The sequence below is a fragment of the Cupressus sempervirens genome, chromosome 9 (assembly GCF_028749045.1).
Source record: "Cupressus sempervirens isolate cs-2001-9-10 chromosome 9, ASM2874904v1, whole genome shotgun sequence".
Classification (NCBI taxonomy): domain Eukaryota; kingdom Viridiplantae; phylum Streptophyta; class Pinopsida; order Cupressales; family Cupressaceae; genus Cupressus; species Cupressus sempervirens.
In genome coordinates, this window is record NC_143126.1 from 624,718,337 (window position 1) to 624,743,540 (window position 25,204).

At 33.7% G+C, this 25,204-nt stretch overlaps 1 protein-coding gene across 3 annotated transcripts in view; it reads right to left on the reverse strand.

Moving 5' to 3' along the window:
* Positions 1-16,790, reverse strand: part of LOC149540257 (uncharacterized) — a 60,405-nt gene extending 43,615 nt beyond the window's left edge. The window contains exons 1-2 of one of the 3 annotated variants that reach the window (XM_089801397.1): positions 16,245-16,790; positions 15,238-15,423 (exon numbers count right to left, since the gene is read on the reverse strand). In XM_089801397.1, the coding sequence (XP_089657523.1) occupies positions 15,238-15,268 (31 nt within the window). In that variant the 5' untranslated portion in view covers positions 15,269-15,423; positions 16,245-16,790. Of the gene's footprint in view, positions 1-15,237; positions 15,442-16,244 lie in introns of all 3 variants that reach the window. The other 2 variants (XM_089801398.1, XM_089801396.1) reach the window with 2 other exon arrangements.
* Between the last annotated feature and the right edge of the window lie 8,414 nt (positions 16,791-25,204).

Sequence of the window (25,204 nt, forward strand, 5' to 3'; positions counted from 1 at the left end):
AGGTGGAATTTTCAACTAATTGCTCTCAGATTTTATCTCTTCAAACAAGAAATAAGAACAAAGAGACTGTAAATGTAAGAAAGAATAGAACCAGAAGGAGATATTGATTAATTTAAGCATAATTTAATACAAATCAGGTCTGAATAAATGTGAATTAAGAGCAGACCCAGCAGCCATTAAAGTGGGTGATTGGATCAATTTAGAGGCGAATGAAATCAGATGAAGAAAGATGAGATCCAAATTATAGTGAATCATCAGCAAAATCCAGTAAATTACGTCAAACAAAGTGTGATTTCCAGATCTGAAAGGGCGAATTTAATAAAATAAAATTTAATAAGGGCAATCAGACCTAAGAGGCAAAATTCAGAGATAAAATAAAAATTCTGAATAGGTCATCATTGTGCAAGGAAAGAGTTATTAGACTAATGGTCTTTGATGAAAAAATATAATTCAGGATATTGAATCTGTTGAATAATAATGGATTTTTGTAAATGGACAGAACAAAGATTACAAAAGTTTACAGGAACTAGCATATTCGCAACAGGTAGTTCATTATAGCTGACAGGATGTGTACAGTTGATACTTTAGTTCAAACTTCGTCTTCATCTGATGAATATTGGTGTCCAAATCTACTACTAAAATATCTAGACAAAATCAATTGGGCTTCCTACACGTGCCTTGAATAGATCTTTGTTTTATCTGAAGAGAGCTGTTTATCTGCCTGCTAGCCCGATAGGTATCGGGTATACAAAAAAAAAATTAATAAAAAGAGATCTTTGTGACCAGTTAAAAACAAACATAAAAGCTTGTTGTCCTATTCTTAAGTTCCATGGTGGAATGGTGATAACATCTGTGTTACGGAATTTATTTCTGACGACAGATAGGTTGGAGCGATATAATAAAGTCTTGTTCGAAATGCCCATAACATAGTTGTTCTTGGCATAAAGTTGTGTAATACAGCAGGACATGTGAATTCGTTTGGAGAATGACAGTAGTATTAAAGGAATTAAATTTGTCTTGTCAGGAACATAGACATACAACGAGGAAATAAAGGCAAAACAAATTATTAATGAAACGGTGCTTCAAACAATGTGTCTTTTAAGGCAGCTATTTGTTAATATATATACCTGTTTGGCATTCAACTGCGGCATGATATAAATTGCTGATGAGTATCGTGATGAGCATCATGATAGACCTGGACAAAAGTTGAAGGAGAAATCATGGATATAACAAATGATGGAGGTGATATCCAGTGGAAGCCAATCTCTTCATTATACTGCAAGTACCAACCCACAGACATCCACACCATATCCTTTCACACAGTTACAAGGAAGGAGATCTCTTCTTTTGTTGAATACCGTAGCATCGAAAGCACGATAAGAAACAGAAGGCATTATTATAATAGGGAGTGAATCACATAGAAAATTGTGAGTAATATAAATTTCAAAGAAATCAAATATTATATGGTAAATGAAAAAAAGTGTATCTTTTGTATTGGAGTCTATCAAAGACAACCACCCCACCGCCCCTCTAATATCGGTGTTAATACATTATGTTGCTGGCAAACTTGTACGGTGACTAAGGTAAGCATTAAAGGTTATATATATGGTAGATCGTAAACAAATTTTGAACCCTAGAGTTTTGGAAAGAAGAAAAGATAAAAGAATCAAATTAATTGAATATAGAGAAGTTTGTGGCTCGAAAGTGCATTTATTACATGCCAGAATCCTTGTGCCATACCCATATTCAATTAGAATTTTACCAGAATGATTTGCAGGGAAACATGTATTTCGGTTTGATTATTATGTCTCGGGATAAATCAGAGATAATACAAGGAAGATGAGTAATACTACAGAGGAGATATGATTATTTTAATGTATATTGTGGCAGGAGTAATAACCAAAGATTGGAATTTGGAATTTATAAGAAGAAAAGATTAATTATGTCTCAATAAAAATGACTAGATACTCCCATACAACAAACTGGACCACCACAAAACGAACAGTCAAGGAATCTCACGGTCAAAGGTACCCAGGCTGCATGGTAGAAGCAAATTGCACATGCGAATAATCCATTAGCAATAAAGAATACAGTGATATATGGAGGATGCATTCACTCCAAGAATGGTACTTCCTAATAATTGTCATCAAGAATACACTGTGGGTGATATGCAATATGTAATCAAGCAAGGAAGACACTGACAGCACAGGAGTTTATCCCCTCGATTGTGTACAACAAATAGCTAATATATGGCACCACTTAACATGCCTTCTGTCCAAGTATGAATAGTGACTATAGGGTGCATCAACAACATAATATGGTGATAGAAAATATCAGAAAATTGAGATAAAAGGAAGACCATCAGTAGCTAAGACATCCAATAAGAGACAATGATTCATATTAACATCATGACATGCTAAAGTTAGAAACTACAAATGAGGTGGAATGCTTATCAAGTTTAAAAGATAAATTATGGGGAATTCAAGTAGGAAGGAGCAGAACATTACTATGTGAAATTAAATAGCTTGACATGTATTTAATCATTAAAAATGGGATGGAATCATCATTCTTCAATGACAAAAGTTTACAAGCAGATTGGATGTTTAAATTATTATGTGCAAAGATAACTCAAGTTTATGGACCCAAATTTAGAGAATTGGAAGCCTTAGACAATTCAAATATTGATGTGAATCAATCTTGAAGATAGTTGAATCTGAAGCAGAGTCTTAGAAAAATTGTGGCCTCAACATGCAATGTGAAGAGTTTTGGATTGGTGGAAGTGAATACTCTTCCTCATTCCTATAGAGAGGTTTATGACTAACAAATTGATATTATTCATGCATGATTGGACTTGATAATGCTTGCAAACTCAATAAAATGAATGAGTGAGAATTTTACATTGTGGTGGGAATAATAACCAATGTTTCATTCCCATTGTTTCACAAATACTTATATGGAGGTATTTTCCGATTTGATGCACATACCATTTCATTGGAGTAACTTGTGTAGATAAGTATTCTTATCCTTGAGCATTACATTTGTCTACTTATTGTAGTCTCTCTCATATTTGTGATTCTATACATACTAGAAGAGTTATTTGCCTTGATTTTTTTCTTTATGTTTGAGGATGTTCTTGCAGGAAAGGAAGGTTGGTACTTTACACATGGTACCAAAATATTGTGCAGACTCAATCTTATGACAGTAGCTTGAAAGATGCTATAATCTAGACTATGTTCCCCTAAGTTTCCAGTACGGGGACGGCAGGGAACAGCAGGATGGGTTTCCAGAACAGCAAATTTTTTTGGTGATTTTGGGGACCGGGGGGGGACGGCAAACGGGGACAGCTATATGTGTGTGTGTGTGTGTGTGTGAAAATTTTAAAATATACATTGAAATTTGCAAATATACACGTCATTCATATAAAACTAAGCACAAAGCATGTCATTTAAACATTATAGAACCATAACATATAACATTTGAATGCCATCTAGGAAATAATATCCGATTCAAAATGCATATCAATATCAGTCAACAATATCATAATGATAAACATGATAAATCTGAAAATCTAAATCTAAATATGCCTAAAGCTACACATCCAAAGGTTAGAGGGTTGCCATAAAGTAATAAGTATCAATGTATCATAATCATGTTCAAGTTCAACATAAAAAACATAACATAGAAAGATGAAGTGGACTACTGCTCCTATTCTGCCTCTACTGCATTTGGAGGGGTGGGGCCCACCTCGGCAACCTAGTAAGGAGCCTTAAAATTATTTTTTAATATTCACTTTTTAATTTTTAGCATTTATTTTTTATTAAAAAAATTTAAAAAAAAAAAAAAAAATTTGCCATACTCGGTACAGTTGGGGGACGTCTAGGCGTCCCATTTCCGTACCGGGGGGCGACTGGCAACCTTCCCCAAGTTTCGGGGACGTCCCTTGCTAATTTGTCTTTTTTGGGGACAGCTGGGGGACGTCCCATACCCGTCCCCCAGTCCCCATTTCCGAAACTCCTATTTTTAGGCTGGGTACGCATCCTCGAGAACATAGGATCTAGAATTCATTAGTCATATGATGATCAGACTGGATAAAGTAAGGCTCTTGAAGCAAATAATCTTAATGATTGAAAATGAGTATTCTTCCATTAAGAGGGAGTCTGACACTTCTTCAAGGCAACGCAAGAGCTTAGAAGATTGATACTATGAGGGAGTCTAGAAATACATGTGTGTGACTGCATAATTTTGATGGGCCTACCCCTGTGTACATAGTGAGGAATTAATGACTTATCACCAAAACGTCGAAAGATCGATATCAAATTCAGAGGGAGTCCGACAAACATCCTTGGGCGAAGAGAGCCTCTAGGGAGTAACTACAGTACTTGACTTCCCAGGATCATTGTTCAGAGAGAGAAATTTTGAGATGCAATCCCTTGTGGATGATATCCTCTCTATGAGGAGAAGTTCTAAGTGAAATTTTTGTAATATGCTCTCCCCTATGAGACAGTTTGAGGTGAAAACCCTTGTTCCACCCTCTAGTAGCAACTATGGTGGGTCCACCCTCTAACTTGATTCATGGTGGATATCATGTGAGTTACTCCATGATGTTGTTGTGATTATGTCATGAAAGTTGACGATCTTTTATTGATGTATATATTTAGAGAGGAGCTATTGAAAGATGACAATCTTATCAATAGTTGGACCTGTTATCATAACAGACTACATTAAGTTGTTGTCCCAGAGTGTTGAAAGTTATGATAACAAACAAAAGCTAACTATTGTAAGGTGACAATCTTATTAATAGTTTGACCTATCTCTTAGATATGCTACATTAACCTGTAGCACCAAAATGTGTTGGATGTCTAGGAGCAAGTGTTATCATGGTTCTTTGGGCCAAATTTTGCTAGACACCATGAAAATCAATTTGTTATGGTTCTTCGGGCTAGATCTTGCCGCACACCATGACGTAAATCTATTACATACCACACTTAAGGTGGTATTTAATCTTGTTTTTTATGTGCTTCAATTCCCTCCTTGCTAAAGAGGGAGTATTGAGAAAATAAGCCTCATTGTGAATCGAAGCAAATTCCATGTATATGTGTGTGTGTTGATAGATTTACGTTGATATCCTCAAATATATCATTCTAGGAATATAATACTGATACAATATCTCTTCATATTCTCAAGAGCATAATGTGTTCTATATCAATCCTCCCTAACTAAGAGAGAGTGTTAAGTTTGTAATTCAGTCAGATTGCTAAAGAGGGAGTATTGAGAAAATTAGCCTCATTGTGAATCGAAGCAAATTCCATATATATGTGTGTGTGTTGATGGATTTATGTTGATATCTTTAAATATGTCATTCTAGGAATATAATACTGATATGATATCTCTTCATATTCTCAAGAGCATAATGTGTTCCATATCAATCCTCCCTAACTAAGAGCGAGTGTTAAGTTTGTAGTTCAGTCAGATTGATATGATCATGAGATTCAATATTGATGATAAATCATCTTTAGATAAATATACTTATAAATATATAATTATGTATATAATATATATATTACATATATTATATTATATATGTAATAATATATATATATATATGGTTATTTATATTATTAATATACTAACTAATGATTATTAACTATAGAGACATGTCTCTTCGTGAGACACGTCTCCTCCTCTCATATTTACTAGTCCTCAAATCTGCATTTGGAAATCATCAATATGATGGCAATTCCTAGATACTTCAACATATCAAATGATCTCAATATCCTAAGGAACTAGCCTCTGGAAAAATTTTCCTTTCTTCTATATAAGCCTTAAGTCAAACATAAGAATCAAGATGTTGATTGGGTTAATCACATGCAAGATGAGCTACTCTGAATTTTGACAAAGCTACAAAGAAGAATTTGAGGATTGTTTAAACTGGAGCAATCATTTGCCATGTGGGAGCTTTTACTATTAGTTTTCGACCTAAAACAAGAAAATCCAATTCTAACAATGTTGCTGCAATGAAAGGAATGACCCTTAATATTGATCTTATGGCTTCCCAAAGCCACTGCCTTATGAAGATCATTTGCAAATTGTTAAAGAAAGTATAAGTTTGGTGTTGTCGGTAAAATGTATAGTGTAGCCGACGGGTAGAGTAGTATCCGAACGGGTGCGTAACGCTTGAGTCACCCCTTCGGAAAGGTATATGTACACGTCCGAGATGGACTTTGGAATCAGGAGTTATAATCGATAGATCATTGTAGTCATTGTAATCGGATTGTAATCTGAAAGTGCATACATGAATAAAGTACTTGTTCTTAATTGAATTGTGATATACATGTGTTGAACTTCTTACCTTGTACGGTAAAACATTTGGCGTCGTTGCCGGACGAACCTGGAACGAAGGAATGATATGAAGATTGATGCCAAATTTGTCAAACAAAGATCGGAATAAGGTGAAAGATAAGAATGAACTAAGTACAGCAAAAGAAATTTTCATTTTAACATAGCAAGCAGAACGCAGACAAAGACTTCAGCAGATTGTCGAGGAGCACCGAAGGGGTGAAGAGGCACAAACGAAGGGAGTGCACTCACCTAGTAGGCTGAGGAGTGCCGAGGAATTGCTGGAAGAAACTCGACAACGCTTGAATTTGGTGGAGGAAACAAGGGAAGAATTCCTTAACCTGTATACGCCGAGGGGAGAGTGTCTGAACAGAAGGGAAGCAACTCGCACGGCTCGGAGTGCCGAGGGGGCACGAGCGTGGAGGGATCTCTTCGTTCTCGATACACCAGACGAACGAATACAGGCGGAGAATAGAACGTCACTTGAACACTTTTCACCAAACAACGTAGTTGTTGGAAACAAGACTGTTGTCCAGAACAGCGCGGAAGTTTAGAATAGCGCGGGAACACAGAACAGCACGAGAGTCCAAAACAGCGCGAGAACACAGAACAACGCGAGAGTTAAGAACAGCGTGGGAACATAGAACAACGTGGGAGTCCAGAACAACGCGAGAGCACAGAACAGCGCGAGAGCTCAAAATAGCGCGAGTACACAAGTACCTAAGAATCCAAGACAAGTAACGATGGCTGGCCCTAAAGAAAAGTTACCCAAGTTTCACGGTGATGGTTTAGCAGACCCTATCAGACATTGTAAAACGTGTGAAACCATATGGATGGCAAATGGTGTGACAAATGAGGATGATTGGGTAAGACAATTTCCAACGAGCCTACGGGGTGTGGCGATAGACTGGTTTTCTGACACTAGTCCTCAGAAACTTAATGCATGGGAGAATGTTAAAAAAGAATTTATAGCAGAATTCAGATTACTCTGAGATGATAATGAAATAGTGGCAGAAATCTACAGCACCAAACAAGGAAAGAATGAGACAGTCTGAACCTATGCTAGGCGACTGAAAGAACTGATCGAAAAAGATGGAGAGTCAACCAGCGGATGGGTTGAAAAAACGGTGGTTCGTGGAGGGGCTACGGCCGACTCTTAAAAAGAAAATGAAGATTGTACCACCGTCATCGTAAACCGATGCATATACTCGTGCCATGGATTTAGAAAGCGAACAGAAGACGAGTAAGAAGAAGAAACATAAGTCCTCTGATTCAAATGATTCATCCTCAGAGAGTAGTAGTAGTGATGAGGAATCAAACAAAAAGGTGAAAGCGCTACAGAAAAACATGTTGCGGATGACGAAAGAATTCAAAAATTTGAAAAAGAATCCAGATACAGTAAAAGGAGAACTGTGGTGTACAGATTGCAAGGAGGACGGCCATACGAAGGGTTCATGCCCGAAGAAGCAGTTTTGTGACATCTGCCAGGTGGCGGGGCATTCCCTGAAAGAGTGCCCGTTTAACTTGAAAACAAAAGGACACCAACAGGTGTTACTAACGCAGGAAGCGTCGAACAATAGCAACAACGCAGGCAATGATGCAACTTCAGGTGGATATCGATATAATAATAGAGGCGGAAGGGGTGGAAACAATAACAATAACAATGGAGGCCAAACTAGAATACAATATGATGCGAGTGGACAGCCAATGATATAGTGTCGGGCATGTAATCTTTGGGGTCACTTCCCGAGGGACTGTACTACAAAAGAGACGCCGCAACTATTGTGCAGATGGTGTAGTCCGAGGGACCATGAAGATTCAAAATGTTCAAAACAAGGCGTAAATTTATTAAGTATTGAAACATGTGATGAAAACGTGTTGGCAATCACGCGGGAGCAAGCAAGGAAAACAAAATATCCGAATGCGGAAGAAGAGAAGGAGAGGTTACAAAAAGCCTGAACAGAGATAAAGAAGCAGATGAAAGTGGAGAAGTTACAAGTAAAAGACACTGCTGAAACTCCAAAGAGAAACTTGGCGGAACAAAACATGGTGAAACAAATAATGCAAACGGAAGTGCCAATTAAATTAAATGATCTTCTTCTCACCATGCCACAGCTGCGTACAGCTATTATAAATATGACATCGTCCTCAAGAGTAACGGAGGAAGCAAAGGATAGTACGGAAACAACCACAGCAGCAGCAACAGAATCGATGTTATTAGCACTTACGACAGGTAGACACCCAACAATGGTGGAGATGGGCATTCTGGGTACGGTGCTAACAGATACAATAGTAGATGGAGGATCGGGAGTGAATGTGATGCCGGAAGATATCTGGAAAAAACTTGGACAACCAACACTATGGCCACCCACCTTTCAGTTACTAACAGCAGATCAACATGGGATAAAACCCTTGGGCACTCTAATGGCACAACCGGTAACAATTGGGACACAACCATTTTTACTGGATTTTGTAGTTATTCCATTAAAGAGAAGAGGGTACGACACCATCCTAGGACGGGGGTGGCCGGTGCAAGCTAAGGTAAAGCATGATTGGAAAAGGAACACCCTGTCAATGGAGAAAGAAGGTAGGAGATTTATAAATATTAGATCATTAGGAAGTAGGAGGTAGTTCAGTCAAATTGATATGATCATGAGATTCAATATTGATGATAAATCATCTTTAGATAAATATACTTATAAATATATAATTATGTATATAATATATATATTACACATATTATATTATATATGTAATAATATATATATATATATATGGTTATTTATATTATTAATATACTAACTAATGATGATTAACTATAGAGACATGTCTCTTCGTGAGACACATCTCCTCCTCTCATATTTACAAGTCCTCAAATCTGCATTTGGAAATCATCAATATGATGGCAATTCCTAGATACTTCAACATATCAAATGATCTCAATATCCTAAGGAACTAGCCTCTGGAAAAAAATTCCTTTCTTCTGTATAAGCCTAAGTCAAACATAAGAATCAAGATGTTGATTGGGTTAATCACATGCAAGATGAACTACTCTGAATTTTGACAAAGCTACAAAGAAGAATTTGAGGATTGTTTTGACTGGAGCAATCATTTGCCATGTGGGAGCTTTTACTATTAGTTTTCGACCTAAAAGAAGAAAATCCAATTCTAACAATGTTGCTGCAATGAAAGGAATGACCCTTAATATTGATCTACTTGTGGCTTCCCAAAGCCACTGCCTCATGAAGAAGATCATTTGCAATTTGTTAAAGAAAGTATAAGTTTGGCAAGCCTTCATATTGGAAGTTTGAAATACTTAGGCTGGAGACTGGAGGCCATATCTCAAATAAGGAAACTTGCAGATGTGTGCTGTTAGCATATCAGAAGAAATGGAGAAAAATAAGGTGCAGATTGGCTGGCCAGCCTCAGCTTGTAACCGAATCTCAGCAACTACAGAGGGGACAACATAGCTGTTGAATCTAACTCAGGTTTTGTTTCACTCTAGCAGCTCGTGGAAATGACAGAAGGAAATGTTAACTCCATATTGTTCACCCTTTCTCTGATTTTGAAAAATTATCCCAACCAAGGGGATTTTACTTTGTATGGATACAGTAATAGAAGTTCTAAAGTTTTGTTTCTTTTTTTCTTTTACTCTTCTCCTAAATCTGACAAACCTGCTAGAAATTGCAATTCACAGCCCTGACTCAAAAAGGAAAGTAGTATTCTAAGGAGACAGACATCGTTCCACCTCAGCTTTCTGTTCTTGTATGGAAGTGCTCAGCAACAGTCAGAGTAATAATGCAGACTTCTAATTGACGATGATTTCTTGGAGGAATGCAGCAACCTTGTTTTAATGTTAAGATCCAAAAATAAGTTTAAAAATGACGACCCTAAATGTGATCGATATAACTTTTCCTCGAGAAACAATGCAATTTTTGGGACTGTCTATGGCTCTCCTTTATATATGTTTCCTTCACCTACAATTTCAGTCTCTACTAAAGCTGAAGTTCTTATTTTCTTTGCATTAAGTAATATCTCTTTGTTCATTACAGCATCATGTTAAACATGCTTGCTACTTTCCATCACTTTACAATTGGCTATATCTTGTCAACATTTATGGCGCATCTCGGACATGTCATTTCCTCTTACCTCTTTAGCACAAGCTCTCCCATGGGCAGCCTTCGAACTAATATGATTCTTGAGGATGAGGCATGCAAGGAGAGAGATGTCTGCTTCCCGATTTTCCTCATTCAATTCTCCCCACAATTTGAACCTCCTTACTAATCAGTATGTTCTGTCCACCTCAGAGAATCTGAAAGTACGACTGATCAAGTTTTCCCAGAGCATCATCCCTCCATCAAGTAGAAATAAAAATACAGCAATACCTTTGATCTCTTGTCCCAGTAAAAGGGTTCATGGGAGCTTGATTGGTGAGCACAACAAAGAATACTTGGGGGACTTAAATTCTAAAGATGCTGATGTTAAAATTTGTAGCTGCGATAGAGATCTTTATTTCTCGAAATCTAGATGTTATTACCGTTATTGTCCTCTTCAGTTGTAAAGGACACTGAAGTTTGATTTGTAATAATAAATGTAAATGACGTGTCATTCACATGCCATGAGGCATGAATATTCAAAGAGTCATAATTAATTATAGGAATTATGAGAATCTCAAGAGACCTTCGGTTATAATATGAAGAGTCTCTCATATTGTTATATATTCTTATCAAACAAAGGATATTGTACACTTGAACATTTCATTATCAATAAAGATACATTTTTTGTTGTGTGGCTGGGTTTTTTCCTTGATTCTTGAAGGGGTCCAAGGATATTTTTGGTGTTTTATTGGCTCAATTTTTTTCTTCTTCTTACTATTGTTTATCACCATTGATTTCTGGGCCTCTAGATTTAACATGGTATCAGAGCACAGGTTGATAACATCATTAAAGCTATATCTTCAATGTGTGTTGGTTCTAGCTGCTTCTCTCTCAATTTTATTTGGCTATCTGTGTTCCTTTTTTATGCATATGATAATGCTTTCAATCTTTTGGTTTATTCTTCAGAGGTTTCTTTGATTGTTCTATTTCATTTATAAGGGACATCGAAAGCTTCTAATCTCTGGATATCTCTAAGCTTCTAATCTCTGGATATCGAGTGAGGAATCACGCACAGGTCCCATGTTCTTTGTACCATGGTCTTATGCAGCTTCAAGATTCTGGTTCTGAACTTGTTGCAGTAGTCTTGGTCCTGATCATTGTTTTTTTTTGGTCGCTATCTAGATCATATGTGTTCGTTGGTGCTGCCATCTCGGCACTGTTTTTATAGTAAAAATGTATTCATCGTAGTCTGTTTCAAGATATTATATATGATCATGTATGGTTTGATTTATTTTATCTTTTGTTACTGCTGGGTTTTTCTTTCTTTACAAGGTCTCCAATTTTCATTTGTAAAGGATCGTGTAACGACAGTTTTTTAAATTTTTCTATTCGGAACTTTTTCATCTTCATAACTGCCAACTATCGTATCACCGTCCATTAAGCATAATGTGTGGCATTTCAGTTTTAATGTCAATATGCAATTGACTCCTTGTCGTTGTGTCTTCTCATCATTCGTTAAATCTGTTCATGTTAATCACGATCGGTTTCTGGGAGTTTTTGCATGTCATCTTCTGATGTCCATAGCTTCTTCCGTTCTTTTCTTCTTGAGAAGATTTATTTGTGTTTGTCGTTTCTGTCATTTATCGGGTGCTAAGCAATGAATGGAAAAGTATTGGCATTGCTTGAGATTCATCTCGATCGATCATAGTATTCTCAACTTAGTTTTCCGATTCAATCTGGTCTCTTGACATCATCCATCGTATGTTTTTTGAAGTGTTTAGGTATGTGTCGGTAAAATAAAAAGCTGAGAAGGAAAATTATCTCAAGCCTGCACAATATCTGTTGAAGCATTTGTGTTTACAGATAGTAGGAAAAACGGTTAAAGCATATTTGAGATAGGAGGCAGCAAGCATTTTTGGAGTCGTACAATCTCACAAGTCTAACATCACCTTTGATAATAGCGGAAAACTGATATTATCCGATGCATTGGAGCAGCTGATTCTATGGAATGTCAAGACGGGTGAATGTGTGAATAAACTTATGCAGACTTCTGCAAACACCGGGGCACTACCTGCTGTTACTTCTATTGTCTGCATGCCTTCTTCCAACTCTACGGTTGCTAGTGGATATGCTGATGGCAGTATAAGAATATGGGATACAGATAAGGTACATGTGAAACTACTTTAAACGGGCATAAAGGAGCCACTACTGTGCTATGCTATAGCAAAACAGGTCACTTGCTTGCATCTGGAAGCAAAGACACAGACATTGTCATATGGGATGCAGTCGGCGAAGCAGGACTTTCTGTCTTCATGGTCATTGAGATCAGATCATCACAGTGAATTCAGGTCTATTTGTGTGGACCCTGAGGAGCGCTTCCTTGTTACTGGCTCAGCTGATCATGAAATGCGCATGTATAATATCCATCAAGAAATGCTTAGAGAAGAGAGTGTTGCCAATGGAACTAAGGATGCTAATCTAGAGAATGATGAAAGTCACATTCTAAACAAAGTGGCTGGTCAGGTGGTTGAAATATTTCGTGTTTTGAGTGAAGAAGAGGTAAATAAAATGGGGACAAATATTGCACAATTGTGATACCATAGAAGAAAGATATGGAAATCTACTCTAAGATAAGTTTTCATTTTTTAAACATTGATTTTCTAATCCAATCTTAAGTTATATGTAATGGTTGCATACATTACTTCTAGTGCTGTATGTGGTTGCATGCATGATCAAGATGATTATTCTTCAAATAGATAAGTATTCTGACTTTTATATTTGGGAAGTATGTTTAAATTTTTATATCAAGGTATGAATTAGAGCTCAAGGGGAGATGTTGAGCTTTAGAGGGAGATTTAAGCATTCAGAGGGAAGTTTCCTACATATTCTTTTGTGATATTTGCTTACAGTCTTCAAATTTTAAAATGATCAAATATTGAGGAGTAGTTTATGAGTATTTTTGTGTAAAACTCTGAGTTTTGTGACCTCTGATTTTAATTTTTTTTTAGGATGGATACTTGAGGAAACCATTTTTGGCAATGAGAGGGCTGTACTAGCTGAAAGAAGAATCACTCAGATTATTATTTTAGGATTATGATGGAGTTTGCTGAAGAAATTTATTCAAGAAAATAAATATCTCTTGATGACATGCATGGTGTTTTCTTGCAACTTATTTTTGAATTGTCATTTCACTAGGAATAGTGAATATTCTAATATTGATTCCTATTAGAATTGTCATTAATATCTACTTTCGTTGTGGGAGAAAAGCAATGATTAAGAGGGAGATGTTTTAGCTTCAAAGGGAGGCTACATAATTAAAACGGAGTACTTATGGAATCCCCACCACTCTCACATATGCTTGTGATGCTTAAAATTTGACTTAAATGGAAAACAGTTTTATTTTGTTATACATATTCTTGTATGAATAATGAGATTGTAAGATCAGCTATGATAACTCTTTCACTATGCGATAGTGAACATCATGTTGAGGGAGTCCATGATGTCATCACGTTGAGAGATTTCGTAATGGGAGTTGGATGTCATGTTGAGAGATTCCAAGACAGTTCACATTGAGAGAGTCCGTGATAAAAGGCTTAGCTGAGTCTTACAAATCTTTTCATGTTGAGTGATTCCATGAATATGAGTAATTGTTATAGGTTTTCATGTTGAGTGATTCCATGAATATGACTCGTTACAAGTTTTCATGTTGAGTGATTCCATGAATATGAGTAATTGTTACAGGTTTTCATGTTAAGTAGCTCCATGAATTATGTTTTGAATTCATTTATTCAAAATTTATCATTGACATTTTTGGTTGCAGCTTTGTGTGACCATTCAGCTAAAGATCTCTCTCTTGCTAAGAGGGAGTGTTAAAGTTTGTAGCTGCGATAGAGATATTTATTTCTCGAAATTTAGACGTTATTACTGTTATTGTCATCTTCAGCTGTAAAAGACACTGAAGTTTAATTTGTAATAATATATGTATATGACATATGTCATTCACATGCATTGAGGCATGAATATTCGAAGAGTCATAATTAATTATAGGAGTTATGAGAATCTCAAGAGACCTTCGGTTATAATATGAAGAGTCTCTCATATTTTTATATATTCTCATCAAACAAAGGATATTGTACACTTGAACATTTCATTATCAATAAAGATACATTTTTTGTTGTGTGGCTGAGTTTTTCCCTTCATTCTCGAAGGGTTTTCTCAGGATATTTCTGGTGTTTTATTGGCTCAGTTTTTGTCTTATTCTTACTGTTGTTTATCACCATTGATTTCTGGGCCTCTAGATTTAACAGCTGATGCATTGAAAGACATAAAACAATTCTCGATATTTATTGTTTAAGTATTTCTGTTCAGAACCTGGCCGTCTCAAACCAAGATACCTTCTCACAGTTGGCAGATAATATTAAAGGCCACATCTTCAAAATATCATTAGGGAATCAATGGAAAGTACTTTAAAGCAAGCAGATATCTTCGATACATTAATGGGCATAATTGTTAATACTAAAAAGCTTGAAGTTATATGGAAGCACATCCATTTCTTCCTCAATGAACACCCACAGCATCCAACAACATCTGCACCAACGGTTCTGCATTCTGATCTCTACAGTCCCGTCGCTATCAATTTGGGGTCTTTTAGTTGTAATAATCAAATCCAGTTTTTCTCGTAGTCGTGTTATTATGTTTAAAATAAAACCATCAAACAAACAACGTTGAAAACAAGTTGTCATGCCTAGCTGGCTATCTAATACTTAAAAAGTAAAGGCAAAAGGTTACTTATCAACGTACTAACCATAAAGGGGAGATTTGAATGGTGCACCCATTGCAATTAACTTCGAGGCTTGTTCACCCTGGCTGCTTTGGATGGAGCGCACATTGCAATTAACTTGAAGGCTCGTTCACCCTAGCTGAATTAAATGAAGCAACCACTGCGATTAACTTGAAGGCTTGTTCACCCTACTTGCTCTCAAATATGCACCTGCATATATAGTTAGCCCTGTTGGCTTGTAAAATTCAAGAAATAATTTTAAAATAATGTTAAAAAACTAGGAGATTTTGTCGTAAATAGAAAAAACTAAAACTCATTTGACATTTCGAAATACCATAATAAATAATAAAACCCTCCTGTCTGCAACTCACCTGGGCCCTATAGTTAATATTTCGCCAGAACTGTAATTGTGATAATAAAATTACATATTAACTAATGAAATAACCAGCAAATATGGTTGCCCTATTTATTCAGAGCTTAGTCGTGAGGTTTAAAAACGAAGTAATGTACAATAAAAAAATACAGAGAGAACTCCCTCCGTGAGCCTCTTCAAAAGGATATCATACATCTGATTCGACTGTAAGCAAAAAATAGCACGTTTGATTGTAATAGCAAATTTAGGTCAAAGCAGAAGTCTGCCCTTGTTTGCGCCATACAATAATAACACATACCCGAAACCCCCTTTACATATTTCCCACAGAAAAAGACCTAATCAAAAGATTCCGCCTAAAACAGCTGACTAGGGTTTATTTCATTGAACACATAACTGAGCTGGCCTCCTAATGTCTATACTTCAGCCTGAGCAATGTGGATCGCCGGTAATCAAACTAACTTAAAGCCAGTGATAACAGGTTCGAGTCACGCCAGAGATGGATAGCAGTAACCATCCCATCACGAGAGAAGAAAAGTCTTATTTCCATTAAATGCCCGAGACTGACACTAGAAACATAAATTGAATTTATTGACCCGAAAATGTAAATCTCCGATTTGAACCGTGCAAATTATGAAACTCAAAAGATAAGTAAATACACCTTGCAGTTTGAGTTGGAAGAGCTGTTGCAGTATTAGGTGACTTCCTGCACCCATTTCTCCTACAAAAACTTCGCTATTTGCTGCGCAAGAATTATCTCTCCCTCTAAAAACTCCAAACAAACACCCACTCTCAGAATCAAATATCTAGTACAAATCTCTATTTCCGGGCTGGGACCTAGCATCTGTTTGTGAAAGTTGTGAGAATTCTTGATTTTTAAGCTTAGGGCAGGTAGCCGAGAAAATTCATACTGCGGGGTCCTTTTGCAAACGGATCCGTAAATCAAATTCCGAAGGTGCACTGTTGAGATTTAGTCAAAGCTAGCGGAACACGTGGTTATCCAGAAGGCCTTGCTTTTCTTCCTAAGAAATTATCCTCGTCATTACCAGTATGGGTGAGGAAGCTGCCCAGATTTCCATACGGGAAAAGGGGCGTTTTCAATCCAGAGCGCCCGTTAACTAAAAGGCCTTGATTTTCATCCTAAAGAATTTATCCTCCTATCACTTAGCCTCGGGTCCCATGGGCACCCGTTTGCTTAAAAATAGAGCGGGTGCCGCTGAGCTTTTTTAGGAATATTTAAAAGGGAGCGGTCTCATGACATTACATATAAATATGCTTTAAAAAATTAGCTCCTGAATTCAAAGAAATATTAAAAATATAAATTGTTATTTTTTAAATTTTTGGTAGAATGATTTCAATTTGAAGAGAAAATGAAGGGTAGGTTGTTGCCAAGTGGCAAAATTCTTTCCTAAACAGTAGGAGCTATTTCCAACCCCCTTTTTTTTTTGCATCCGCTCAACTAAAAAGTAGGGGCTCCTAGTTAATAGGAAAAGATTCCAAATTAAGCTTTAGCCCTCCCAAAATATTATCATGGGACCTCCTGCTCCTTAAATATAGAGCCCAAGCCCCCCCATGGGACCCCAAGGTTAAACTTCTTTAGCCCTCATAAATCCACATTCTAACCCTCTAAGCAATGCACAAACCATTTTGCTAGCGCTTTGTTTCGAATTTCAGTCTGTCACAAAATGATATTCAAGGGATGTATAAAAAACACGGAATAAAATATGGATTTAACCTCAATTCTTATTTTGGATTTTGAGGTTTCTTTTATATTTTATATCTATAGTTGGATTTTGAGGTTTCTTTAATATTGTATATCTATAGTTAGCCGATAGGCTAGTTGTGGAAAGGAAATTAAATTTTTGACAAATAATTTGATCGAAAAATTGAAAATCCTTCACTTAATTATTTACTCTTGTTATCTCAACTTTTAATTCTTGTTATCTCCACGTTAATTATTTACTCTTGTTTTGATATTTATTAGTTGTTATCTCCACTTTTAACTATTCTTTTTCTTTTTCTATTTATTAGTTGTGATCTCCCCATTAGCTCATGTTGTGATCTATTCAGTTAACTTTTGATTTTTAAAATTGATTTAGATGTTAATTTTTAATTTTTTTTTTTAATATTAGTTTAATTTTTCTTTAAATATTATTTTTAGTTTCTATAATTTATTTAGTCAATAGAATATTTATTAAACTTTCTTTTCATATTTCTCTTATTAATTTTTTATAATAGATTTTTGTTTTTAAATTTTATTTTATTAGTTTAATATTTTCTTTAAATATTATTTTTTAGTTTATATAATTTATTTAGTCAATAGAATATTTATTAGACATATTTTTTTGTATTTCTCTTATTAATTTTTTAATATTTGATAAATTTAATTTAAATAAATAATATTTATTAATCTATTTAAAAGATTTTAGTAAATATTATGTTATTTAAATTAAAAATTATTAATAATCTAATTTATTTTATAATTTAAATATCCACTTTTAATTATTATTTTTCTTTTCTTATTTATTTAAAAACTAATTACTTGTGATCTTCACATTACATTATGCGTTGTGGTCTCTATTTATTAAACTTTCAATTTTTTAAATTGATTTAGGTTTTAGTTTTTAAATTATTTTTTATATTAGTTTAGTTTTTTCTTTAAATATTGTTTTTCAATTTCTATAATTTATTTTGTCAATAGAATATTTGTTAGAGATGTCATTATTCTTCATATTATTATTTTTTAATTTTCTTATTAATTTTTCGTAATAAAATTATTGATGGGTTTTTTTAAATGATTATTTCTTTCATATTTGACCAATTGAATTTAATTGTAAATGAAATTATTGAACATGTTTCTTAAGCAATATTCAAATTTTCTAAATATTGTAAATTTTATATCTATGTTTTAATCTTCAACTTTTTTATTTTTGTATTTTCATTTTTTTTTAAACTTATATTTATATTATTTAATGTTCATTCTACATTTTTCTTTTAAATCTCATCTCCTATCGGCGCACTCATTGCATGTACAAAAACATGTGATTGCTAGTTTATAAAATCCATGCTATATATCAATTTAGAGATAACTAGTACTTGTACTAAAAGAAGTTGCAATGGGTAGGTTGATAGAAAAATACACTTACTTGAGATTTGAGGAAAAAGTCGATAGGAAATTATGTGAATAGTTAAGTCAATAGGCTCATGTGTGTGGGAGTTTTGCTTCAGATTTTATAATTTTTTTCTTAATGTTTTTTGACTATTTTAAAATTCATTTATTTATTTCATTTCATTTCTATTTACCACTTTAGTTATTGGAATAAATCAATATGCCTTATTTCTTTTCTATTTTTGTTGGTTCTATCATGTTTCCTTTCAACATAGATTTTTCCTCCCATACACTTAGTCTTTTTAAATAGTCATTTTTTAACTGTTGTCATTGCATTTAAGAGTTGTCCAAAATGACATCAAATCCGGGCATTTTACTTTTTTGGTAAGTTGTCATTTTAGAGTTTTCCTCCCATACACTTAGTCTTTTTAAATTGTCATTTTTTTATTGTTGCCATTACATATAAGAGCTATCCAAATGACATCAAATCAAGTTGGAGTAGTACTCGGATAGTCCCGGTGCTTCACCCCTATGAGCATCACCTAGATCCAATAAGTGCTAAGTGTTCCATTTATTCTCATGAGAGATGGATTCATGTTGAATCGCTACTAATGAAACATGGGTCAATGAGTTTGACTCAAAATCACATAGTTAAAATTCTAATAGCAATATCACAATTTGACTTATTGTGGAAATTATCTCCTACTTATCAATTAATGGGCTTAAGGGGCTTTCTAATGAATGGTTCATAAGGCACAACACTTGGTGAAGGTTTTGTAAATGGGGTTGTAAGCTTTGGGTTTAACCATGGAGGAAACTCCGTAGTTAAGCACGCTCAAGCTGGAGTAGTACTAGGATGGGTGACCTCTCAGGAAGTCCCGGTGCTTCACCCCTATGAGCATCACGTAGATCCAATGAGTGCTAAGTGTTCCATTTATTATCATGAGAGATGGATTCATGTTGAATCACTACTCATGAAACATGGGTCAATGAGTTTGACTCAAAATTACACAATTAAGATCTTGATAGCAATATCACAATTTGACTACTTGTGGAAATTATCTCCTACTTATCAAGTTGTTTTAGATCACGATTCACTTCGAAGTTTTTTTTTAATTTTATTTCTTCTATGATTTCATTTCAAGACTCCATAATGAAATGATTCCATGTTTTCCTGCAATTATGTTTTAGTTGCCCTTCTAAAGTTTGAGCAATCCTGTCTTGAATGGTATGCAACAATAATAATTATTTATGTTTTTCACATATGGGAAATGTGAAAATAGAAGTGTTGATTGAATACTTAAACAACTACATTGAACTCTTCTAAATCCAATGTCTTTATAAATCTAAGCTTTACTTTTTGTTTTTAGCAAAGAGTTTTCAATTTTTAGTCTAATCTTCAAATGGGTTAGCTTCTTTTGCACATTTTGTGTCTCATACTTAATATATAATTTTTAATTTAAAGTTTATTAGTTCATTGATGAACAACAGAAAAATGAATTAGTTGACTTATTGCAATTGAGAATCTCCAATATATAAAATTGATTTGCAAATAACATAATTGAAAAGACATTCAATGTGAAGTGGCAGAGCCTATTGCACTTAATATACATAACGGGTAATTGAGTGTTTCCCCTTTAGATTTCTCAAGATGGTGTCTACTCAGACCTTCATAATCTCTTGTCAAGTTCTTAGTTTTAGGTGTTACTATTTTACTGTTGCAAGTTGGACTCTCAAGGTAGAAAATTTGAGCCAATCCCCAAAAGTGTACTCATTTGTACTTGGCTTCATTTCATAGTTTTTTGAGTGCTTTATATAATCTTGGAGCCTAATGAAACTACATAAATATCTAAATAATTATTGGGGAAACACTCAAACACATCAGCCCCATGGCTGAAAAATAACCTTCTATTGCTAAGAAGGTTTCAAAATATATTTAGCATCATACTTGGTAGGATTTAGTCTCTTCAAGTAAGGCTTCTTTGCTTTATAAGGATTATCAAGTAAGGACCAAAGTAAATTGTGAAAATTGATAGCTAAGTTTTATAAACTAGTCAAGAGTCTACTAACATGCCAACCTTTCATTAGTCACCTGTCGAATCATCCAGTCTAGAGTGGTTTCATGTTTAGAGATTTTTAAATGGGCTTCATGGATACCTACATCCATTAGTGATCTTGATAATCAGGTTTCATTTTTAACTTTCCCTCATTATATTATAAGGGCTCTGGCTGATTAAAATGTGTTGTTGAACTATGCTTATTTATAATTTTATTCACTCCTCTTTGGGGTGTCCTTGATTATGATAAAGAGCATAACATGGTTACAAGAATTGTGAAATCTCTCTTACTATACAAATTCTATCTCTTTAATCATTAATATGCTTCAACTATAGTGCCTATTCTATGCTTCTTTGTCCAGCTTTTCTAATTTGGTAGATAACTACTTTCATAATATTAGATATGATTTTTGCAATCCTCCAAGCTTAGTACACTTCAACTTGAAAAATCAATTACAAGAAGTGATGGCAGGTTGCATTAGTTTATTCCATTATAGTTTGAGTTACCAACTTTTTTTTCTTAGTCAGATTTACTTTCATTTCTTGTTGTAATCATTATTGCTTGATGCAATGGATTCTATTCCCATATTATTTAATGTATTATATCCTCGTGATTGAATGCCAATACATATCGTATTCTTGTGTGGCTTCCTATGATTTTTGTCTTTAAATAAGTTTAAAATGCCAAGTACTATGAGCTGCTTACATGTAAATTAATATAGTAAGATCATAGCGAAAGTCAAAAATTTGAGTGTCTTAATGAATTTGTTTTTGGGAGGATCTAAAACTCTATTATTATGATCTATATTTATAGTTTAAACTATTACAAAATATTTTCTCAACATCAATAGACGAATTACTCTAATATTTCATTTGACTTCATGATTTACAAAAGTTGGTTCATAACACACTTATAGTTGATACTTGCATAATAACTTCTAATACTTCATTGTATGTTGCCTCTAGAATTTCAATTGAGTTCATGATTTACAGAAATTGGTTCAACTCACTTATAGATAATATTTGCATAACAACTTCTTATCCTTCATTATATTTTGCCTCTAAAATTTAGTAAGTGACTCATTATAGCTAATACCTGCATAACAACTTCTAATGCTTCATTATATTCCACCTGTTATTATAGTTCACTATATCTATACTTTTTATAGAATTAATTTCCATAGTTGTTACAAAATTCATTTTCATAATTGTTCAATATGTGAGAATTTTATTTATTACTACATGCCTCTCCATAATCTTATTTACCTTGAATTAAATTCAAATTTATGATGCTCCTTACACAATATATTAATGTTTTCCAAATTAGCTTAATAGATTCTTTAAACTCCAAATATTGGCTATTTAAACACATTTCAGAAAACCACAGAGTTTTAGAAGCATCACATTCCATTCCAATTATTACAGTATTTTTGCAATTTCGAATGACAATATTTGTATAGTTTCTATAAGTAAATATTCACTTATGAAATATTCTATTCAACAAAGTTTTTTAATCCTCATTTCAGTTTTAAAAAATTCAAAATAATTAATATTTATGTGGACTGTGTGCCCTTCTACACCATTTTAACACATTTTACAAAGCACATGCCTCATATCAACTCATTGTTGCACATACAAAAATACGCAACTACTAGTTTAAATATATTTAAGTCGATAGTGTGTGTGCTAGTTTTGCTCCCAACAGTCCTTCTCTTGTCTTTTTTTCCCCAATCATTTATTCAAACACTTTTTTTTTGGTTTTTAGCTATCTTATATTTGTTGCCCATTTTTGTGAGTTTTTTTCTTTCTCTTATTTGAGTTTCTAATTCAGTATTTTTTATTCATAATTTGTTATCCTTGCTCTTTTAAATTTCTAATTTAGCTTTTATCTGTGTTTTTTACCACCTAACCTTATGACATTAATTTATAAAAGTAAATTATTCATCAACTTTCATTCAAACTAAGAAAATTGGTCTTTAAGATTCATATATGTTCTATGCTCTAATTTTTTTGGGGATGAAGTTAGGTTTTAAATCTATTTTAGTTCAATTATTTATATATTTCTTATGTATATATTTACTATGAGAGTTTTTTTTTAACTAGAATTTAAGCTTTTTCATAATAAATCTCTTATCATTAGTTTTTTTCAAGTTTGGTGTGATTTGGGTTTTTTTAGCTTACTTTTTAGTATTGCTATCAACCTTTGCTACCTTGGAATGTGTGATGCTTGGATGGAGGATAAAGTTTTGGATTTATTTGTGAGCAGAGATTTTTCTTTTCATGCTCTAAAATTGCTTTATTGATTTTGGTTGTTTGAAATTTTATGTGATAATTGTATGAATTGCATTTTTTTGTACCTAAATTGATGTAAATTGCAACAACCTGAAGTTTTTCTCCAAAATATGGTGCGGGAAATAGCAACATTTAGAAGCAATTTTTTTCTTTACTTATTCTAAATTTTCTTTTTTTATTTTGGTGGTTTCTTTTCCTATACAAAATAATATAACTTGCACATTTCTGTACATTTTGATGTTATCTTTGCAAACGAAAACCATTTCCAAGTATAGAGGTATTGTGGGCTCTAAAGTTTCTTTATGTAAAACATATATGTATTTGTATAGTTTGAAGGATTTAATAGAAAATTGTATAAATATTTCATTATTTATTTTATTTTATTTTATTGATAGGTAAAAGGTCATGAGGCGCAAGATTGTGTTTAGATTTAAAAAACCATCTCAATTGGGCACCAAAGATCAAAGATGGATAGGTATCCTTGTTGTATCCCTTACATAAATATCTCAGAGTAATTTAACCAATTTTAGCACCAATTTTTTATTTCCAAATTTATAGATTTGCTCTTAATACTTCCTCGTGAATATAACCTGAGAATTAATCTTGGTTACGATCAAGTGGTTAGAATAAAAAGAAGTATACTTCATAATAAAAAATGAAACTTATCTCCTATTAATTTTATTTTTAAAATCAAATAATATATTTTTAAAAGTATGAAATAATTGAAAAGTGTCACTTTAATCATTAACATTAAACTTCCATAGTATTAGTTAAAATTAAACCAATTCGCAACAAGAATAAGTGTCTAATTTATACTTATCATATTAGCTTGTCTTATTAGAATCTCTTCTACATCTACTCCTTTGTTAGCAAGATTATATACTTCTCTCCTACGTTTCCTATAAATATGTTTTATGATTATTTCTTCAAATTGATCCACGATGGTTAAGGCATATTCAAGTTTAGCATTGAGGATTCAGTTTGGGGTCTCTCTTTTTCATAACATATTTAGGATAATTTGTGAGTCTCCTTCGATAACTTTTTTTTTATTATATATATCTCTACTTAGAGTTAAGCCTTCTATCAAAGCCTCTAATTTAGCTAAGTTATTAGACACTACTCCTAAAGATTTGGCGCGTTCAGGTAGGCATAAATCCTTATCTGAACTAATAATACATCCTAAGCCTATTGGTCCTAGATTACCTCTAGAAGCCCCATCAAAATTTAACTTTGACCATCTTGTAGGAGGAAGCTCCCATTTACATTCTTTCCTAGTGATCTTGTTGGATTTTGTGTGTATCATTTTAATAGGTTATCAAGGAATGTGGTTTGCCGATTTAATTTCTTATATAACGAATACCATCAATTCTTAACAAAGGGACAATCATAAAGCAAGTGTTCAGAAGTTTTAGATTCTTCTTTTTTTTGCAAACTGAGCATGTAGATGGTCCTTCAAAACCCATCTTTGTAAACCTATCTGTTGTTAGAATTTTCTTTTGAAGAGCAGTTAAAGGAAGGCACTTGCTTTTAGAAGAGATGTTAGATCCCAACATAGATTTAGAGGGGTGTCAATCTTATCCCATTCTTGAGAATTTATTATCTTTTCATACCTTACTTTGACTTTATCATTTCTATCTTTCGAGGCTCCCAAATTAATTTATCTTTCTTATCTTTATGATTTGTTTGTCTATTTTTTAAAATTTGGTTTAAAATATACTTTTCCTATGATGAAAGTGGAGTTTCATCTAGGGATTTTCATTGCCATCTTCTATACTGATTATCATTAATTTTAATTTTATAATCACTCACATTCTTACCCCACTGAACCAAAAGAGAGTTTTTTCAATGTTTATAGGTAGATTTACACTATCTGGAGAAGGGAGCCTATCCCATGAATCTTCCCAAAATAAAGCATCCTTCCCTAAATCAATATCCCAAGTTAAGTTATTATCTATTAATGGGCGATAGTTCAACATAAAGTTCCAAATTCTTGAACCTTTTGGAGGGTTTTTAGTTCTAAACAAAGATAAAGGATTATTATTGTTTAAATATTTATGATATAAAATATTTTCATTATTTAGCATTAGACTTACAATTAATTTTTTTATTAACAAATGATGTAAATTAGATCAATATCCACATTATTTGAAGTACTTATTTCTA